Genomic DNA, 16,577 nt, shown 5'->3' with positions numbered 1-16,577 from the left:
TACCACCTTGAAAACAGAATCAATGAGGACTGATTTAAACTTCTTAATTTTCTCCAAATATTAACCTATTATAAAACAGAATATACAAAAAAAAACCTATGCAAAAAATGAGAAAACATATTTAAAAATCTGGAATCAAAGAGGTCTTTATCATATGGCCCCGAAATCTCAATAAAGTGAATAAAAATGAAGTTATTTGTGTATATAAAATTTTAAATTCTATACATAAAAGACAAATAGAAACTGGGATATATATTTAATATAAATGGCTCACTAGGTTCATTTATAATTAGTTCCCACAAATAAATTACAAAATTATGAACTCCCTAATAGGAAAATGACAAAAGAAATGATCAGAGAAGTCCAAAGTAAGCCATGCAAATGACTACCACAAATTGTTGATGCTTTTTAACATGAAAATTAATTGCATGTACAAAAACCACAATATCAGAACTGTACTTAATTTTCCAGACAGATTAAAACTTTTTCTATCCTCTACTTAGAACTTAAAGAGAAGAACACAGAATGACAAGGAAACAAATCAACTCCTAAACTTAACAAGTGGCAAATCTATAAATTCAAGGGCTGATAAGCTTCCTAAATGGCATTGTATCTTTAAAGAAATAGAGGCTTTTAAGACTTAGTGGAATTCCACAGCCCTCTGTTCAGAGAAACGTCAGATCCCTACCATCTGCTCTGGGCAATCACCCACCTCAGAGTTTAACTTCCAAATCTATGTTTGGATAGAAGACAGAAAAAACCATATTAAATTTGCTTGGTCTTGATGCTATAGATGACAGGATTTGTTAAAGGAGGGAAGAGGAAGTAGAAATAGCTTATTATTACGTGGACCACTGGTGGCACATTCTTCCCAAACCTGTGGATGAATGACGGACCAACCACAGTGACATAGAAGATGAGAACACAGCCAATGTGGGAGATACAAGTATTGAGGGCCTTGGTTCTCCCTTAACCAGAGGCTATGCCCATGACAGTCTTAAGAATTAGGATATAGGAAAAAAGGGTGATCAGAGAATCTAGGAAGATTGTTAAAAGAACCAAAATTACAGAGTAAAGTCTGTTGGAAGTTATGTCAGCACAGGCCAGTTTCATGACTTCTTGATGAAGACAGAAAGCATGGGAGAGAACATGAGAGTGGCAATATGGAAATGAGAAAAAGCTGCAGGATTACAGGGATGATGGATATGAAACCCCTCATAAAAGCTCCCATCCCTAAAGTTACAACACGAGTATTGGTGAGAATGGAAGTGTATTTCAAAGGATTGTGGTCATAGGCCATGGCAAGTAAGATACCTGATTCCATGATGGAAGGGGAGTGAATGAAGTAGGCCTGCAGGAAGCAGGCTCTGTGGCTCCTCTTCCGGTGATTCATCCACAAGACACCCATCACAGTTGGCATTGTGGTCAATGTCACCATCAGATCTGTGCCTGCCAGCATGGCAAGGAAATAATACATGGGTTCATAGAGGCTGTGGTCATCCTTGATGAGGCAGAGGAGGGTGTCATTGCCAAGAAGCACAGAGATGTAGACAGCAAAGAAGGGGATGGAGATCCAGTGATGAGCAGCTTCCAGACCTGGGGAGCCAGTCAGCAAAAGGGGCCAGCACTAATATTGGGCCACATAGTATGTCCACAGATGGAGAGCAACTTTCTAGAAACCTTTAAACCAGGAACCTGGGGAACCTGGACATTTTAGTGGTATTTTATTACAGAAGCCTCAGTCACAATCTTCATACTTGGAAGTAATTAATCGGTGTGATAAATGTAACTCCACAGGTATTTTCCTTTTTCTCCACATGAATAGTGGAGGTTTGCAGGTTATAGTTAGATAAGGAATGTTAGTCTGTCTCTAATTAGAAAAAAAATTAGGTTAATAGTTAAAATTTTCTCAAATTAAAAGAAACATTTTCATTCATTTTTCTTATAATATCAGGTCCTACTATTGTGTGTATGCTCAATATTTTCCTCCAGTAACAGTGTATAACAACACCAAAAAGATAAGTAAGTACAAGTGGTGAAGAATCTTAGTTGCTTTCTTGCTATGTTTGCTAAGTTTCTGGACACGTTTAACTTTGATTTTGCATTTATCTTTCAAAGTCATGATAAATACATACTTTTTTTTTCCAGAAAATCTTGACTTTGTTTTTGAAATTGAATGTTCACACATTTCATTCACACACACAGTCACCACCATCACTTCTGATTGCTTTCTTGCTTGAACAGATAGCCCTTTTTGGAGGTTGACTACCAGAAGCTTGGTCCACAGACCAGCCACAACTAACAAGCACAGGGACTTGTTAGACACGTGGCCTTAGACTGACTGTACCTCCAACCCACTGAACCAAAATTTGCATTTGATCACCATCCCTAAGTGATTCAGGTGCACTGTTATATCTGAGAATCACTGCTCTCAACATTTCATATTTATTCCATCTTTGGAGACATGTGCTTTTGGATTCTTCTACCTGGCTGGTTTCTTTGTTCCTTCCAAATATCCTCATACATTTTTTTCATAGCTCCTTAATTCACTGGTTCTCTTGTTTTTCCAAAATATTTTGACATAATTGAATGTTCATTTTCTTTCTCTATGTCTCCTCTTACCTCTTAGCTCCTGTTTCGTTGACGCTTAATATCTGATGAGCTGTTGCTCATGGGACTGGTCACATTACAATGTTCCTACAGCCTAAAGGTGTCAGTCATTTCTACTACATCCACTTTCTTGGTGGACACAGCCCCAGATAAAGCACCTATTACATTTTATCCTGCAGTCTTCCTTTACCAAAAATTCAGAAGTGGAATACTTCCTCATAAAATGTCCTTAGTATCAAAAATAAATCAGAATCAGGACAATTCACAAAGAACATAACTCTTGTATAAAAAAATGCTCTGAAGTTACATTTGTGTGGGCATGGTACTCATTGAGATAGAAATCACCAACCCTAGGTGTTCCCTAAAATTAAAGCACATAAAGTCATACAGAGGTTTATATTACTATTATTGTACCAATGTTCTACTCCTAAAAATTTGCTGAGGTTTAAAAACAGGGATGAGAAACCAATATATAAGAGGCAGAGAAAGGTAGTTGTGAGAGGTAGTAAATTAGAGATACCTGTTCTACAGGGAAAAAAAACAACAAAAACAAAAACAAAAACCCATAAAGTCCTGAATTTATTTAAGGAAAGGAATTCAGAATGATTAAACTGTATTTCCAGACTGCAAGCTTCTCCTTAAAAATTAATTAGGTCTTCTCAAAGATGGATAATGAAATGTCCAAGACCAACAAGGACATAAGTTCTTACTATTTTTATGATCAGAAAAATGTTTGAGAAACAAGGAGACTGTATTTCTCTCAATAGCTAGGCTTGGGTCAGAAAAATAACAAGATATAGAGAAATCTGTGATAGCTCCAAGAACTTAAAAAGCAGGACATGTTTCTGAGCCTTTGGAATAAAGAGAAAATCTGCCCAGGATGAAAAGAGGACTCTGATACTTATCCAGGAGCAGGTTGGGGGGAGGGCTCTAGGAGCACAAGATATAGTCATCAAACTGAAGCCACTATAGACAGTTTCCTCAGGGCTGGCACCATACTGCATGCACCTTCCCAAGCCTACATTATGTAGCAAAATTTCCAAAATCATGGCTTGGCTGCATATGGGTTTATTTATTGACAAATGTTGAGAAAATTGCATCAGATGCAGAAGAACTGGATAGAGATAGGAAAGCTATGGTCTTGAAATTGAGCAGCAGTTCCCAACTCAGAACATGTATTTTCTTTAGTGACTTCCTAAGGTTCTGGAGGACCTGTCTTATCAATATCTGATGAATTGTCACTCAAAGGGCACCATACATATGAAGGTATAGACAGCCAGTAGAAGCACCATTCCTTAGCATCATCTGGGATGAGTGGAAAGATGAGTATTTTGAATGTGCACAGAATTAGTAATCACACACCACATGATCATTGACTGTACCTATGTTGAATGCTGAGAAACTCATTAAATAAGTGCAGTCTCTGTCCTGAAGAATCTAACAACACACACCAGCAGAGTGTATAACTGGACTTGATCTCTGTGCGGTGTTATGCAAAGTATTGCCAATTAATGTTTCAACAGGGTCCATAATGATGAAAAGATATAGATAATCTACCAACCTGATTTTCAGGTTATGATGTTTTTCTAGGTAAATAGGATTCCTAGACTTGTAACAACACACACACACACACACACACACATCCATAGAAACAGCCCAAAGTGCTCAGTCTGAGAGCATAACTTGATTCTAAGTGGATATAGGGGAGGAAAAGAAGCAGAGAGGGCTCAGGTACAGGAGAAAACAATGGAGAGAAAAGATATGTGGACCTCAAAAGGAAATAATGAAGGGAGAATCCATCACAAAGTCCAAAGGCACAGGTAAACAGAGAGGACAGTGTTATTCCTCCTCCCCTTGGTCCGCTCTTCCCATCTATGACCTTCCTCCTGAATGGGATGAAGAATAGGCCCCAATAGGCACAAGGCCAGGTTCTCAGGTTTTTTATTCTCCCTAGTGAGTCTTACCTGCCATTTCTAAGACAGCAGTTCCCACAGTGTGAACACACACACACACACACACACACACACACACGCATGTGCTATTAGGATCTAATCAAAAACTATAAAATTGTACCCAGAAAAATGGGTAAGAGCACAATACAATGTCACATTTAATTTAGGGCATTCATGGCTATGGTGATGTGAACCCGAGGGTTCCAGACTAGAAAAGCCAAATCTACCATAGTTCTTTTAATACACTTATTGAAAAAAAAAAAGGAAGGAATCTATGAAGTAGATGTTTCCTACCTCAGCTAGGATGTTCCCTCTATGAAAGCCTCTGGAAAACATTCTTAAGTGTTTTTCTAGACTGCATATAACATCAGAAAGGAGAGGAGTCATTCCATATTTCTGTTCCTGGCACTCACCCACTCGTCTTATTGCTGTAATGGGGACCTGCTCCTGCCCTATTTGAAGACCGGGTTTAGATGATTCCTCACATTGCTTCCTCAGGAGGCCCCATCAGAATGCTTATAAATATAGAAATCACTTCCCCAGAGTTAGCTTTACAGCCACTAGGAGACCCCTTGATCTCTCTTCCCTCTCTCCTCTCTGAGAGTGGCACAGCTACTTTGATCTTATTTGCTTAACCTGTGCCACTTAATCAACGTCCCCAGGTCATTCATGCTCCCAAAGGATGTGGGAGGAAGACGGGAAACTCAGATACGAGCAAAGGTGGAATATCAGGACTTGGCTACATAGCCCCTTCCCCCCAGATCCTCAGCTTCAGGGTTTAAGAAATCCATGCATGTCCTTCTTACTGTCCACCTCAACTGCCATAAGTACCCCAGTTTCTCTCAGGGGTCATAGGTACCATTGTTGATCGTAGAGCTTATGAATTCCAGTTGCATTTTTGTCTTTTCTGTGTCTTTGGGGAAATAAGTTCTGATTCAGAAGAACATGAGTGAATTTCTTAATATACATGTTTATGGGGCCAGCCAAATTTGTCTTAAAAAATTACCTTATTTTTAGACCATTAGCCTTTTTATGTCAGCTTAACAACGAACAGAGTATAACATTATAGTGGGTGCCAGAAAGAAAATATTTACTGCAAATCTTCATCACTACTGCACAGATGATAGCATGCTAAAGGGAGCACATAGAGAATATCTCTTGGATCAGGGAAAACTTCCCAGAGGAAATGTGATTTCAGCTGAGAACCGAACAATGAGGATGGTAAGGAACGTAGTAGTTCCAAGGATAAAACATGGTAGTTGCAAGGATAGAGTTTAGTGCCAAAGAGAGAGAAAAAAAGTGCACAAGCCTAAGGTAGTAAAGAAATATGATGAATTCATGGGCACCTGGGTGGCTCAGTCACTTCAGCAACTGACTCCTGATTTTGGCTCAGGTCATGATCATGCGGTCCATGGGATTGAGCCCCACATGGGGCTCTGCACTTACATTGCATCAGGTTCTAATCATGTAGGGTCTTACAAATCATGTAAGGAGTTGTGACTTCACCATGAGAGCAATGAATGTGAAATAAAGGGGCAGGGGTCAAGATCAGATAATCTTTCTTGTAATTGTACTTTGGTTAAAGTATGAAGGACACATTGAAAAGGAGAAAGAGTGAGTGAGGAGAGTGTAGGATACAACTACAATAATCCAGGAGAGAAACAGTGTTGGTGTGGATGTGATGAGGTATTGTCAGTAGGGCTGCATAGAAGTGGAAGGGAGAAGGATTGTATGGCTTAGAAAGAGGAAATGTTGGTGGGGTGCCAGGGTGGCTCAGTAGGGTAAGCGCCTGACTTTGGCTCAGGTCATGATCTCATGGTTTGTGAGTTTGAGTTCTGCACTGGGTTTTGTGCTAACAGCTCAAAGCCTGGAGCCTGCTTCAGATTCTGTCTCCCTCTCTCTCTGCCGCTCCCCTGTTCATACTCTGTCTCTCTCACTCTCTCAAAAATAAACATTAAAAGAATTTTTTTTTAAAGAAAGAGGAGAGGTTGGTGACTGAAGGCAGTAGATTAAGGAGAGAGAATTGTTAAAGATGGTATCTGCATTTCTGATTTTATCTGGGTGGAGATATTAAAATAGGGATCACAGAAGAGACCGACTTTATTTAGTAATCAACAGTTATTTGTTATTTGACTCTTTTGCACTAAGCACTGTTTTACATACTGGATTTGGAGAAAGAATGAAGAGAATCATTCAGTTGAGGGCTTTGTGTGTCTATAAGCAGTCAGGTAAAAATGTCTCCTAAGCAGTTATACACGTGCATCTTGAGTTTAAAAAACAAATATGAGAGTAGGAGGAAGGACCTTAGAATGATCAATAATCAGATCAGATTGGAAACTGTTTCAAGTTACTAGAAGTAGTGATTAAGAGCATGGGCCCTGAAGTATGAGCGTAGGTATGAGCCCAAAGCTACTTCTTACAAGTTCTGTGTCTTTAACACTGGAGCTTCCTCATCTGTAAAATGGGGATGGTGGACGTAGTTGAAACAATTTTCGTGAATGTTAGTAAAGAATGATGGTCAAAACTGTGTAAGTTAACTTATATATATATTGGCACAAGTCCTGGAAAGTGTTCAGATCTACATAAGGGGTAATTCTGCTTTGTTTTGTTAAGTTTTCTCAGAAGAGTATAAAAGAATGAAATGTCTAGGATCAATTTAAAATAAATCCAAACAGGGACACCTATGTGGCTCAGTAAGTTAAGCTTCTGACTTTAGTTCAGGTCACGATCTCACAGTTAATGAGTTCAAGCCCCAAGTCAGACTCTGTGCTGACAGCTCAGAGCCTGGAGTCTGCTTTGGATTCTGTGTTTCTCTCTCTGCCCCTCCTCTGCTCATGCTCTGTCTCTCTCTGTCTCTCAAAAATAGATAAACATTAAAAACATAGATTAATTAAATTAAATTAAATAAACCCAAGCAAACAAACAAACAAAACATATAAGATAGTGATATAAGAGCCTCCAAAGAACTGAAAATAAAACCATCTAGGTTGTCAAGGCAAATGAAGACAAGAAGGAATCAGAAATAAAAGTGTCAGTGGACTGGATACCCTGTGTCGTCCCAGGAGAAAATGACATTGGGAGTGACCGAAGGAGAAGCTTGAAGGAGCATCATTTCCAAAAGCTATTTAAAACATATAATTATTATTCTTATTAGCTATGTATTTCATCATATGAAAGAATCATTATATATTTAATGATTTCCTACTCAGTGAAGTGTTCTTCCCTCCTATTTGAGTGTTGACAGGTCAAAATTTTCAGATGTTTGGCTTCGGCAAACTAATATAATTAATACTAACATAATTAATTATTGATACTAATACTAAGATAATACTAATAAAATTAATAGGACATATGAGTGCCAATAGCCTGCATTTTGTTATTCTTAACTGACAGATAATGAGGCTCAGAGATTAAATGACTTGTTTAAGATCACGAAGGTTGTAAGTGAAGGAGGCAAGAGGAGAGGTGCTTTTTTCTTCAAAGACCACATTCTTTCTGCCATACTGTGCTTTTTTAATTTCAACAAATTTTCCATACTTCCTAAGAATAAACTGATGCAAATAAATAAACTTACTAAATTCAAAGATATTACATGATTACAGTTTTAGCATTTTTAAATGTAATAGTGTGTTCCATACCTCTAGATATACCCCATCCATGTTATCTGAGCAAGTTTGAGAACAAGTATATATTGTAAAAGTTAGAATATAATTTTATACATAATAATAAGGTGAAGTAAAATTGGTAACTATTTCTATGAAATGTTAAATTTTTAAGATGTTTTTGCTTAGATAGATGATAAAAATAAAGATCATGCTTATTACATCTTGTTTACATAGTGTATAAATATGGAATTACTTTGTCTATTTCATTGTTTTTATTTGAATTCATTTCTAGGCATCACTCTATTAGAGATACTTATTATGTTAGACTTACTTATGTCACCATTGTCTTGATTTTTTTAAATGTATCTTTTCCCTTGCTTTTAAATTCTTGTTTTATATTTTTATTTTTAATTTTTGAACTGCTTGGACTACACAGACTTATTATTCTTTTCTCTTTCATAGAATTAATGGGAAAAACCTAGTTAAAATGAAGAAAAAAGCTAGGTGAATTAAGAATGAGAGCAAACTGGGATGCCTGGGTGACTCAGTCAGCTAAGCATCCGACTTCAGCTCAGGTCATGATCTCACAGCTTGTGAGTTCAAGCCCCATGTCGGGCTCTGTGCTGACAGCTCGGAGCCTGGAGCCTCCTTCAGATTCTGGGTCTCCCTCTCTCTACTCCTCCCTCACTCACACTCTATCCTGTGTCCCTCAAGAATAAATAAACATTAAAGAAATTTTAAAAAGGAGAGCAAACAATGATAGAAGATCTAAATCAATGATTTTCTTTTTTGTTGTTTATTTATTTATTTAAAGAGCGAGCACACACAGAGAAGGGGCAGAGAGAGAGAGGGAGAGAGAGAATCCCAAGCAGGCTCTGCCACGGTCAACACAAAGCCCAAGGTAAGGCTTGATCCCATGACTGTGAGATGATGACCTGAGCTGAAATCAAGAGTTGGACACTAGAGGCGCCTGGGTGGCTCGGTCGGTTAAGCGTCCGACTTCGGCTCAGGTCATGATCTCACGGTCCGTGAGTTCGAGCCCCGCGTCAGGCTCTGTGCTGACTGCTCAGAGCCTGGAGCCTGTTTCAGATTCTGTGTCTCCCTCTCTCTCTGCCCCTCCCCTGTTCATGCTCTGTCTCTCTCTGTCTCAAAAATAAGTAAACATTAAAAAAATAAAAAAAAAAAAGAGTTGGACACTTAAGTGACTGAACCACCCAAGTGCCCCTAAGTCAATGATTTTTCAAAGGTTATTTTATAAATAGCCATCTTCAAAGGAGAAATAAATTATTTTACAAGAGAATCTGTTGGTTATAGGAAATTACTCTGGGGATCCTGACAATTCCTTTTCCAGTAAATAAATAAATAAATAAATAAATAAATGTATGGCATGGACTAATTATTGATTGAATACATTAGCATTTTATTTGCCAACACAATTTTCTATAATTTTGCTGAATGTACACCATTCTCCCTAGCCCTCTTTACCTCATGATGAACTAATAAAATATAGCTTCTCTTCCTGTATTGCTCATGGACAGATTCTCATCATGTTTACCCCTGTATGGAATAAAATGCCTGGGAAGCCCTGGGAGAGCTTTCATTAAATATCTTAAGTGTTTTAAGTCTGGAAAATTACAATATTTCCTGAAAATAGTTCATTTCACTACCATCCCCTCAATCCAGAAAAAAAAAAAGACAAAATGTTGCCCCTGCATACATATTGGAATGCTTCCTTGACTAGTATCCCTTTTCCATTAGGCATATGTTGACGTTCTGAAGTGCATATCACAGAAAAAAACTTCAGGTGTCCAAGAAATGGAACTTTATTTTATTGCAGTGGTTTGAATTCCTCAGCCCATAAGTTTGAAGACACCACATATTATCAACTCAGAGCTTTCTCATTAATCCATGGTGGGCATCTAGCTATGCTGACACTGCTGGAATCCAAGCGCTTGTTTGGCCATGGGTTGTTTTGGTGGCAAGACCTCTCTTGGTCTGAATATCTTATTCTCATTTCCTTCCGATCCACTTTAGTGACATGCAGTACCGTTAGGGTTTTCTAAGACCCTCTGTCATCTCTGATGCACTCTCAAGCACACAAGAAATTTTTAACTATTTTCCACAAAGTGTTGGGAAACTCTTTCAAGCTATTTTATTCCCCTATCATCGTATAGACTCTGCAGCCATTTCAAATATCATTGACCTCAGTTAACCATGAAGACAAATAATACTGACAGACTAAAAAATGACAGTATACAGCAAACCAACCTACCAAACAAAGCACCAGGACTAAGGTCAATGTCCCTGGGAGTATGATGGGGGCAAGGGGTGAAGAATCAGCATGATGAGTCTGTGTCATTTAAATGACAGGAATGCTGGTCCCTTTGACTGTGAGCCACATTGGCTTTCTATAGTCCATGCTCCCAAGAAACACATCCCACAGTGGGGACAGACTCCAAGGTAAATAGATCAGAATCAAATGCTATGCAAAGAGAGAAGGCGATTGATGCCATTCCTTATCTGCTTGGTCTTAATACTATAGATGATTGGATTCATAAATGGGGGGAAGAGGAAGTAAATATAGCTCATGATAATATGAACTACATGTGGCACATATTTCCCAAATCGATGAATAAGGGTCAACCCAGTAACAGTAACATAAAAAACCAGAACACAGCTAATATGGGAGACACAAGTGTTTAGAGCCTTAGCCTGCTCCTTACCTGAGGCAATCCCCATGACAGTATTAAGGATTAGAATATAAGAGATCAGGATAAGCACAGAGTCCAAGAAGCCAGTTAATGAGACCAGCACTATAGGATAGAGTCTATTGAAGGTGATGTCAGCACAGGCCAGTTTGATCACATCCTGGTGTAGGCAGAAAGCATGAGAGAGAACATGGGATCCACAGTAGGGAAATCCAGAGAGGGTGATGATTACGGGCACAATAAGTATAAATCCCCTCATTAGAACCCCCAGACCTATCTTCACCACCCTAGCATTGGTGAGGATGGAGGTGTATTTCAGGGGACTGTGGATGGCAATGAAACGATCATAGGCCATAACAAGCAAGACTCCAGACTCCACAATAGAGAGTGAATGGATTAGATAGGCCTGAAAGTAGCAGGCTCCTTGGCTGATTGCCCTGTGACCAAGCCACAGAACACCAAGCACGGTGGGCATTGTTGTCAAAGTCACTCCAAGGTCTGTGGCTGCCAACAGAGCCACAAAGTAGTACATCGGCTGGTGGAGAGTGTGGTCTTCTCTGATAAGGTAGAGGATGGTGCCATTGCCAAGGAGTATGGACACATAAATGACAAAGAAAGAGACGGAAATCCAAGGATGAAATATCCCCAGACCTGGAAAGCCAGTCAGTAGAAAAGGGGCAGCACTGATGTTGGACCACATGGTGGATCCCTGAGAAGAAACAAAAAAGCTCTCTCTAGACCAACCCTGTGCAGTAGGAATATAATTTGAGCCATATGTGTGATTTTACATATTCTAGTAGCCACATTAAAAAGAATAATAAAAGGGGCGCCTGGGTGGCTCGGTCGGTTAAGCGTCCGACTTCAGCTCAGGTCATGATCTCGTGGTCCATGAGTTTGAGCCCCGCGTCGGCCTCTGTGCTGACAGCTCAGAGCCTGGAGCCTGTTTCAGATTCTGTGTCTCCCTGTCTCTGGCCCTCCCCTGTTCATGCTCGGTCTCTCTCTGTCTCAAAAATAAATAAACAAAAAAAATTTAAAAAGAATAAAAAGGAAAAAGTCAAAAGTAATTTTAATACTACATTGTATTTAATCCACCATCTCTAAAATACAGTCCATCTATATCTGTATCTTTGTCCATCTCTGTTTCTGTCATCTAGTTTATTCTCCTCTCTATGGTGAAAATATTTTATACTGTAGGAAAGAAGTCAGTCTTTTCATTTTGGATCCACCATTCACAATATGTGTCCACTGATTCTCCAAATAGGAATTGGTGATACCTACCTATATGAGGGACTTGACTTGGCATTAAGGACAAAAACCTCATGGTCTTGTCACAAAAATAAGCTCTCTTTCGATGATACCATATATACTTGACTTATAGCTCACACTATAATAATTTGTGTGGGTAAGTATATTATGCAACCACACAGGGCCAACTCACTCAGAAAACCCCTGAGAGGGGTGCCTGAACCTTGTCCAGGTACCTCCTAACCCCATGGGACTGTTATATTACTAAACTTTTTGCTTCAAGGAAGCATTGCTTTTGGTGCTGAAGACAACAGATGGAAACTTAGAAGTGACTATTTCTTTTCAATTCCTAAATTCTACCTGAGGTAATCATATTTAGCTCATTAAAATGAAATAAGCTATTATTAAAAGAAGATGCAGGGTGGAGGTAATCATATTTAGCTCATTAAAATGAAATAAGCTATTATTAAAAGAAGATGCAGGGTGGACCTAATCTAATCATACCCTTAAAAGCAAAGATTTTTCACAGACTAGTGATGGAATGAAAACCCAAGTATTTCAAAGTTTGAGAAGAATGTGACAGATAGTTGCTAGTTGGAAGATGTAAGAGACCACATAGGGAGGAATTCAGGCAGCTTCTAGGAGCAGAGAGAGATCCCAGCTGACAGCCTGTAAAAAATTAGGGACATCAGACTTATCGCCATAAGGAAATATATTCTGCCAACAACATGAATTAGTTTGGAAGTGGATTCTTCCCTAGAACCTTCATACAAGACCCCAGCCCGGCCACTGCCTTGACTATAGCTTCAGGACACCCTAACAGAGACCCAGGCAAGCCTACCAGACTGTGACCTACAGGACTGTGGTATTATAAACAAGTCTTGTGTTAAGCAGCTGTTTGTGGGAATTTGCTGCACAGCGATTGAAAATGAAAACAGTAGCATTAAATATTAAACTAATATATAAAATCTATGAAAGTTAATGTGTCAATTAGACAATCTAAAACAAATTGCCCCGTGGCAAAGTCCTATAAAGCCTCAGTGGCTAACATTACACAGTTACTTTTCCACTCATATACGTGGTTCAGTTCATTTCATTTGGCTGTGGTTGGGCACATCTGGTGATTTCTGCCTTCTTGCACTTGCACCTAACATTCAGCTGGATGTAATCTCCATCCTGTCATCTTCCTATTCCCTCCTTCTTATGTCCATTACAGTTTGTGCGTGTGTGTGTTTAAATCTTATTCCTCACTTTGCTCTCTCCCTGTAGCTAAGTCCCATATGTCTCTTCTGCATCACCCAGGCTCCTGCACAAAACTTAATGCAAAATGTTTTGTCTTTTACATCATATTACTAGCGTCTCAGACCTAGGGGCTCTAATTAACTCACCCAATTGAAACATGGATGTATTTTCAATCCAGTGCTAACATTGCTTTCTTTATTGACTGCTATGGGAATGCATCAGCCTTCCTGGAAGCAAAGACACATTTTGACATAGATTATCTGGTCATTAATGAAATTTTAGTAGTCTTATTTGTAACACAGTGATGCAACAACTGGATGGTAAGCTGACGTTAAATTGAGTTATGTATTGACATTGACTTCCAAATACTACTTACTGATATACTAATTGGCTAATGTGTAAGCTGATTGATCGAAGCACAGCCTTTACCAAACAAATGTCCAATTAAGAGTGACCAATAACTCACCAACACCCTGCATATGTGGTCACCCTCAGGCCCTCCAAACTCTAATATTTTCTCAAAGGTGGATATTCCTGACCAGTCCTGACTCGGTCTTACCCCCAGTGGAGCTCTTACACTGTGACCACCCCAAATCTTAAAGGAATGGCAACTCTTAAGGTTAGGCATAGAGGTAAGAACACACACACAGAGTTTTGTCCTATAACTGAGACTTCATCAAATTACTGAAGGCAAAAAGCACAAAGAAGAGGAAGGGGAGGACAGAAAGGCAACATAGGGAGATATGAGAGAAAGAAAACTGAACATAGAGAATAGCATGAAGAGGAGGAAAAGATGTGATGTCAGAACCTGTATATGTCATGATGGCCCTGCCCTGCACCTGTACTCCCAACAGCAGCCTCTTCCTCTTCCCACCTCTTCCAAAGAATATTCCTGTTGTAGGAAAAATAATATTTATAGCCCTGGGCTGCCAAAAAGGTCTAGGTAGCAACCTGGATCTCTCGATTATGTGTATATGCACCCATGATTTAAAAATAAAACAAAACAAAAGAAAAAAAGCACTGCATATCTCAGAAAATCAGTGTTTCCTAGGGAGTTTTTCTTTTTAGGGAACATTTCTGTTAGAATCTGTTACGCTGGACACGATCCATGGATACACATAGCTTTCCTCAGTTCTCTATTCACCATCTTGTAACATCTACGTGAAGGAAGAGTATTCCAAGAAGAGCAATCTTTATTTTCTTCCCTATTCTCTCCCTCTCATTCTCTCATGGTCACCCCAGCCTTACCTGGGGCACCAGGAATTAAGGGCAGAGGCAACTGTGGTCTTGATATAGAACCTGATGCAAATGTTATCTTTGAAGAGTGCTAGTAGGACTAATTGGTAAAGTTATTTGTATAGGAAAACGCTTCCCCAGGGTCCCTTTGGCTGCTGAATAATTAGGCTTCTGAGATATCTTCTCCTGGCCTCCTCTGGGGAAGTAGGAGGACCCACAGAGCTGTGTCCTGTAACCCCACATTTTTGCTACAGACAGAAAGCAGGATTATAGCTTCTTCTATTATAGCTTCTTCTTCAGATGCAAGTCGTGCTGTCAAATCACCTTTGTCCTTTCTGATCTCTACCTGAACAGAGACGATACCAACAAAACTTCATTTGCCTTTGTCATTCCTGAATCCAGGAACAAGGAATCTCGTGAAATTTAAGTGAAGTTTGATAATTCCCTGACAATTACCTCCCCTTGGTTTCAAATGAGATGACTTATTATACAGTATTTCACACATGTATTCTTTTTTTATGTTTATTATTTTTTTTTCTTTTAGAGAGAGAGGGAGAGAGTGAGCATAAGTGGGGAAGAGACAGAGAGAGAAAGGCAGACACAGAATCCGAAGCAGGCTGTAGGCTCTGGGCTGTCAGCACAGAGTGGGATGTGGGGCTCGAACTGACCAACTGCGAGATCATGACCTGAGCCAAAGTTGGATGCTTAACCAATTGAGCCACTTAGGCGCCCTTCACACGTGCATTCTTAAAGTGATATCATTTCACAAATGAGTGCAGTTACTGATGAATTCTTTGAAACAGTAGGCTTTTTATCTTTCTCTTAGTAAGTCTTATCCAGAGATAATAGTTCTTGCCCTCGGAATATAAGTCAAATAAAAAAAAATCTTCTTTTACTGTAAGTAATAAGGAATTTTACTTAAAATAAATTTTACTTTAAGTAATAATGAATAGTAATAATAATAAATAATAATGAACTGAAGTAGTGGAGATGGAGAAGGTGTTCTTTCCATCCTTAACTTCCTGTGATAATTTGTACTTGAGTAGAAAGGGCTGTAGTCACATTCTGGCATGGATAAGGATCTGATGAGCTCTCTTGTCTTGTCTTAGCCTCGTCTCCTAAATTTGTCCTGGAGTCTAGCCCAACTGTGAGAAATTAAAATGAGAACGGGTGCAATGTAGTGAACCATACGAGTCACAACTTAGCTTCTGACATTTCAGATTCAGTTAAGTTCCTCTTGAACTCTCCTCAGCCCATAAGTCTTTCTCAAAGTCAGTAGGATCTGAGAAGTCACAATTAGTAGGAGTCAGTCTCTGAGAATGATTTGAGTCTGAATTCCCTTTCCCTGAAAACTCTTTGCCAAGTGCAAACTTAAAGGTGACTTGATTTGGAAAATCATATTTTGAGCTGAAAATGAGGTAAAATAATGAGAACATAAGACAAACAACAAGAATTCCAGCATTCTCTCTGTTTCATCAGTAGGAAGATTTACCCTCTCATCCACAGAACTTCACATCGCTTGTGTATAACTATTTCTGGAAGCACCACTTTCTCTAGAACAGATGGAAGTCGTTTGCTGCAAGACACCCCAGTCAGGATAACTTCCAACATGAGGCATAGGACAAGTCATTGGAGAATGGGAGCAGCTGTTAGCCTTTATCAACCAACACTCCAAACAGCCAGGTTTGAGGGCACTGGGAGGAAGTGGGTGGGGCACCATTTCCTTAAGTGGCCATTATGGCTCTGCTCTGCATGGGTTTTCCAAACCTTATTCATTCCTTTCATATTCCCTGCAATACTGCCTGTGAAGTACAGAATCCCAGAGGCATAATCTCTCTGATTTGGGAAGACTTCCCATTTCAGGTAGTGAAAGCCTTTCTTTGACGTAGTGTTTCCCGACAAAGGTCACACCATCAGTGCCTGTCTCTTGTGGGTCACAGAGCTCAATCTTCATGAGACTATGTGTTTTGAAGATATTG

General features: G+C 39.3%; 1 protein-coding gene and 1 pseudogene across 1 annotated transcript; both read right to left on the bottom strand.

The window, feature by feature from the left end:
• Positions 1-765: 765 nt before the first annotated feature.
• Positions 766-1,644, bottom strand: LOC106966108 (olfactory receptor 51B2-like; annotated as a pseudogene).
• A 6,321-nt stretch (positions 1,645-7,965) lies between these two features.
• LOC106966107 (olfactory receptor 51B2-like) lies at positions 7,966-11,575 on the bottom strand. The gene is made up of 2 exons (XM_015062183.1): positions 10,653-11,575; positions 7,966-7,987 (listed from the first exon to the last, which is right to left on the bottom strand). Exons 1-2 carry the CDS (start codon positions 11,573-11,575, stop codon positions 7,966-7,968), a joined length of 945 nt encoding a protein of 314 aa, XP_014917669.1.
• Positions 11,576-16,577: the final 5,002 nt, after the last annotated feature.

This window comes from Acinonyx jubatus, chromosome D1 (genome assembly GCF_027475565.1).
Source record: "Acinonyx jubatus isolate Ajub_Pintada_27869175 chromosome D1, VMU_Ajub_asm_v1.0, whole genome shotgun sequence".
NCBI classification, from domain to species: Eukaryota; Metazoa; Chordata; class Mammalia; order Carnivora; family Felidae; genus Acinonyx; species Acinonyx jubatus.
Note: the sequence above shows the minus strand (reverse complement) of the source record. Positions and strands in the feature narration are given on the sequence as shown.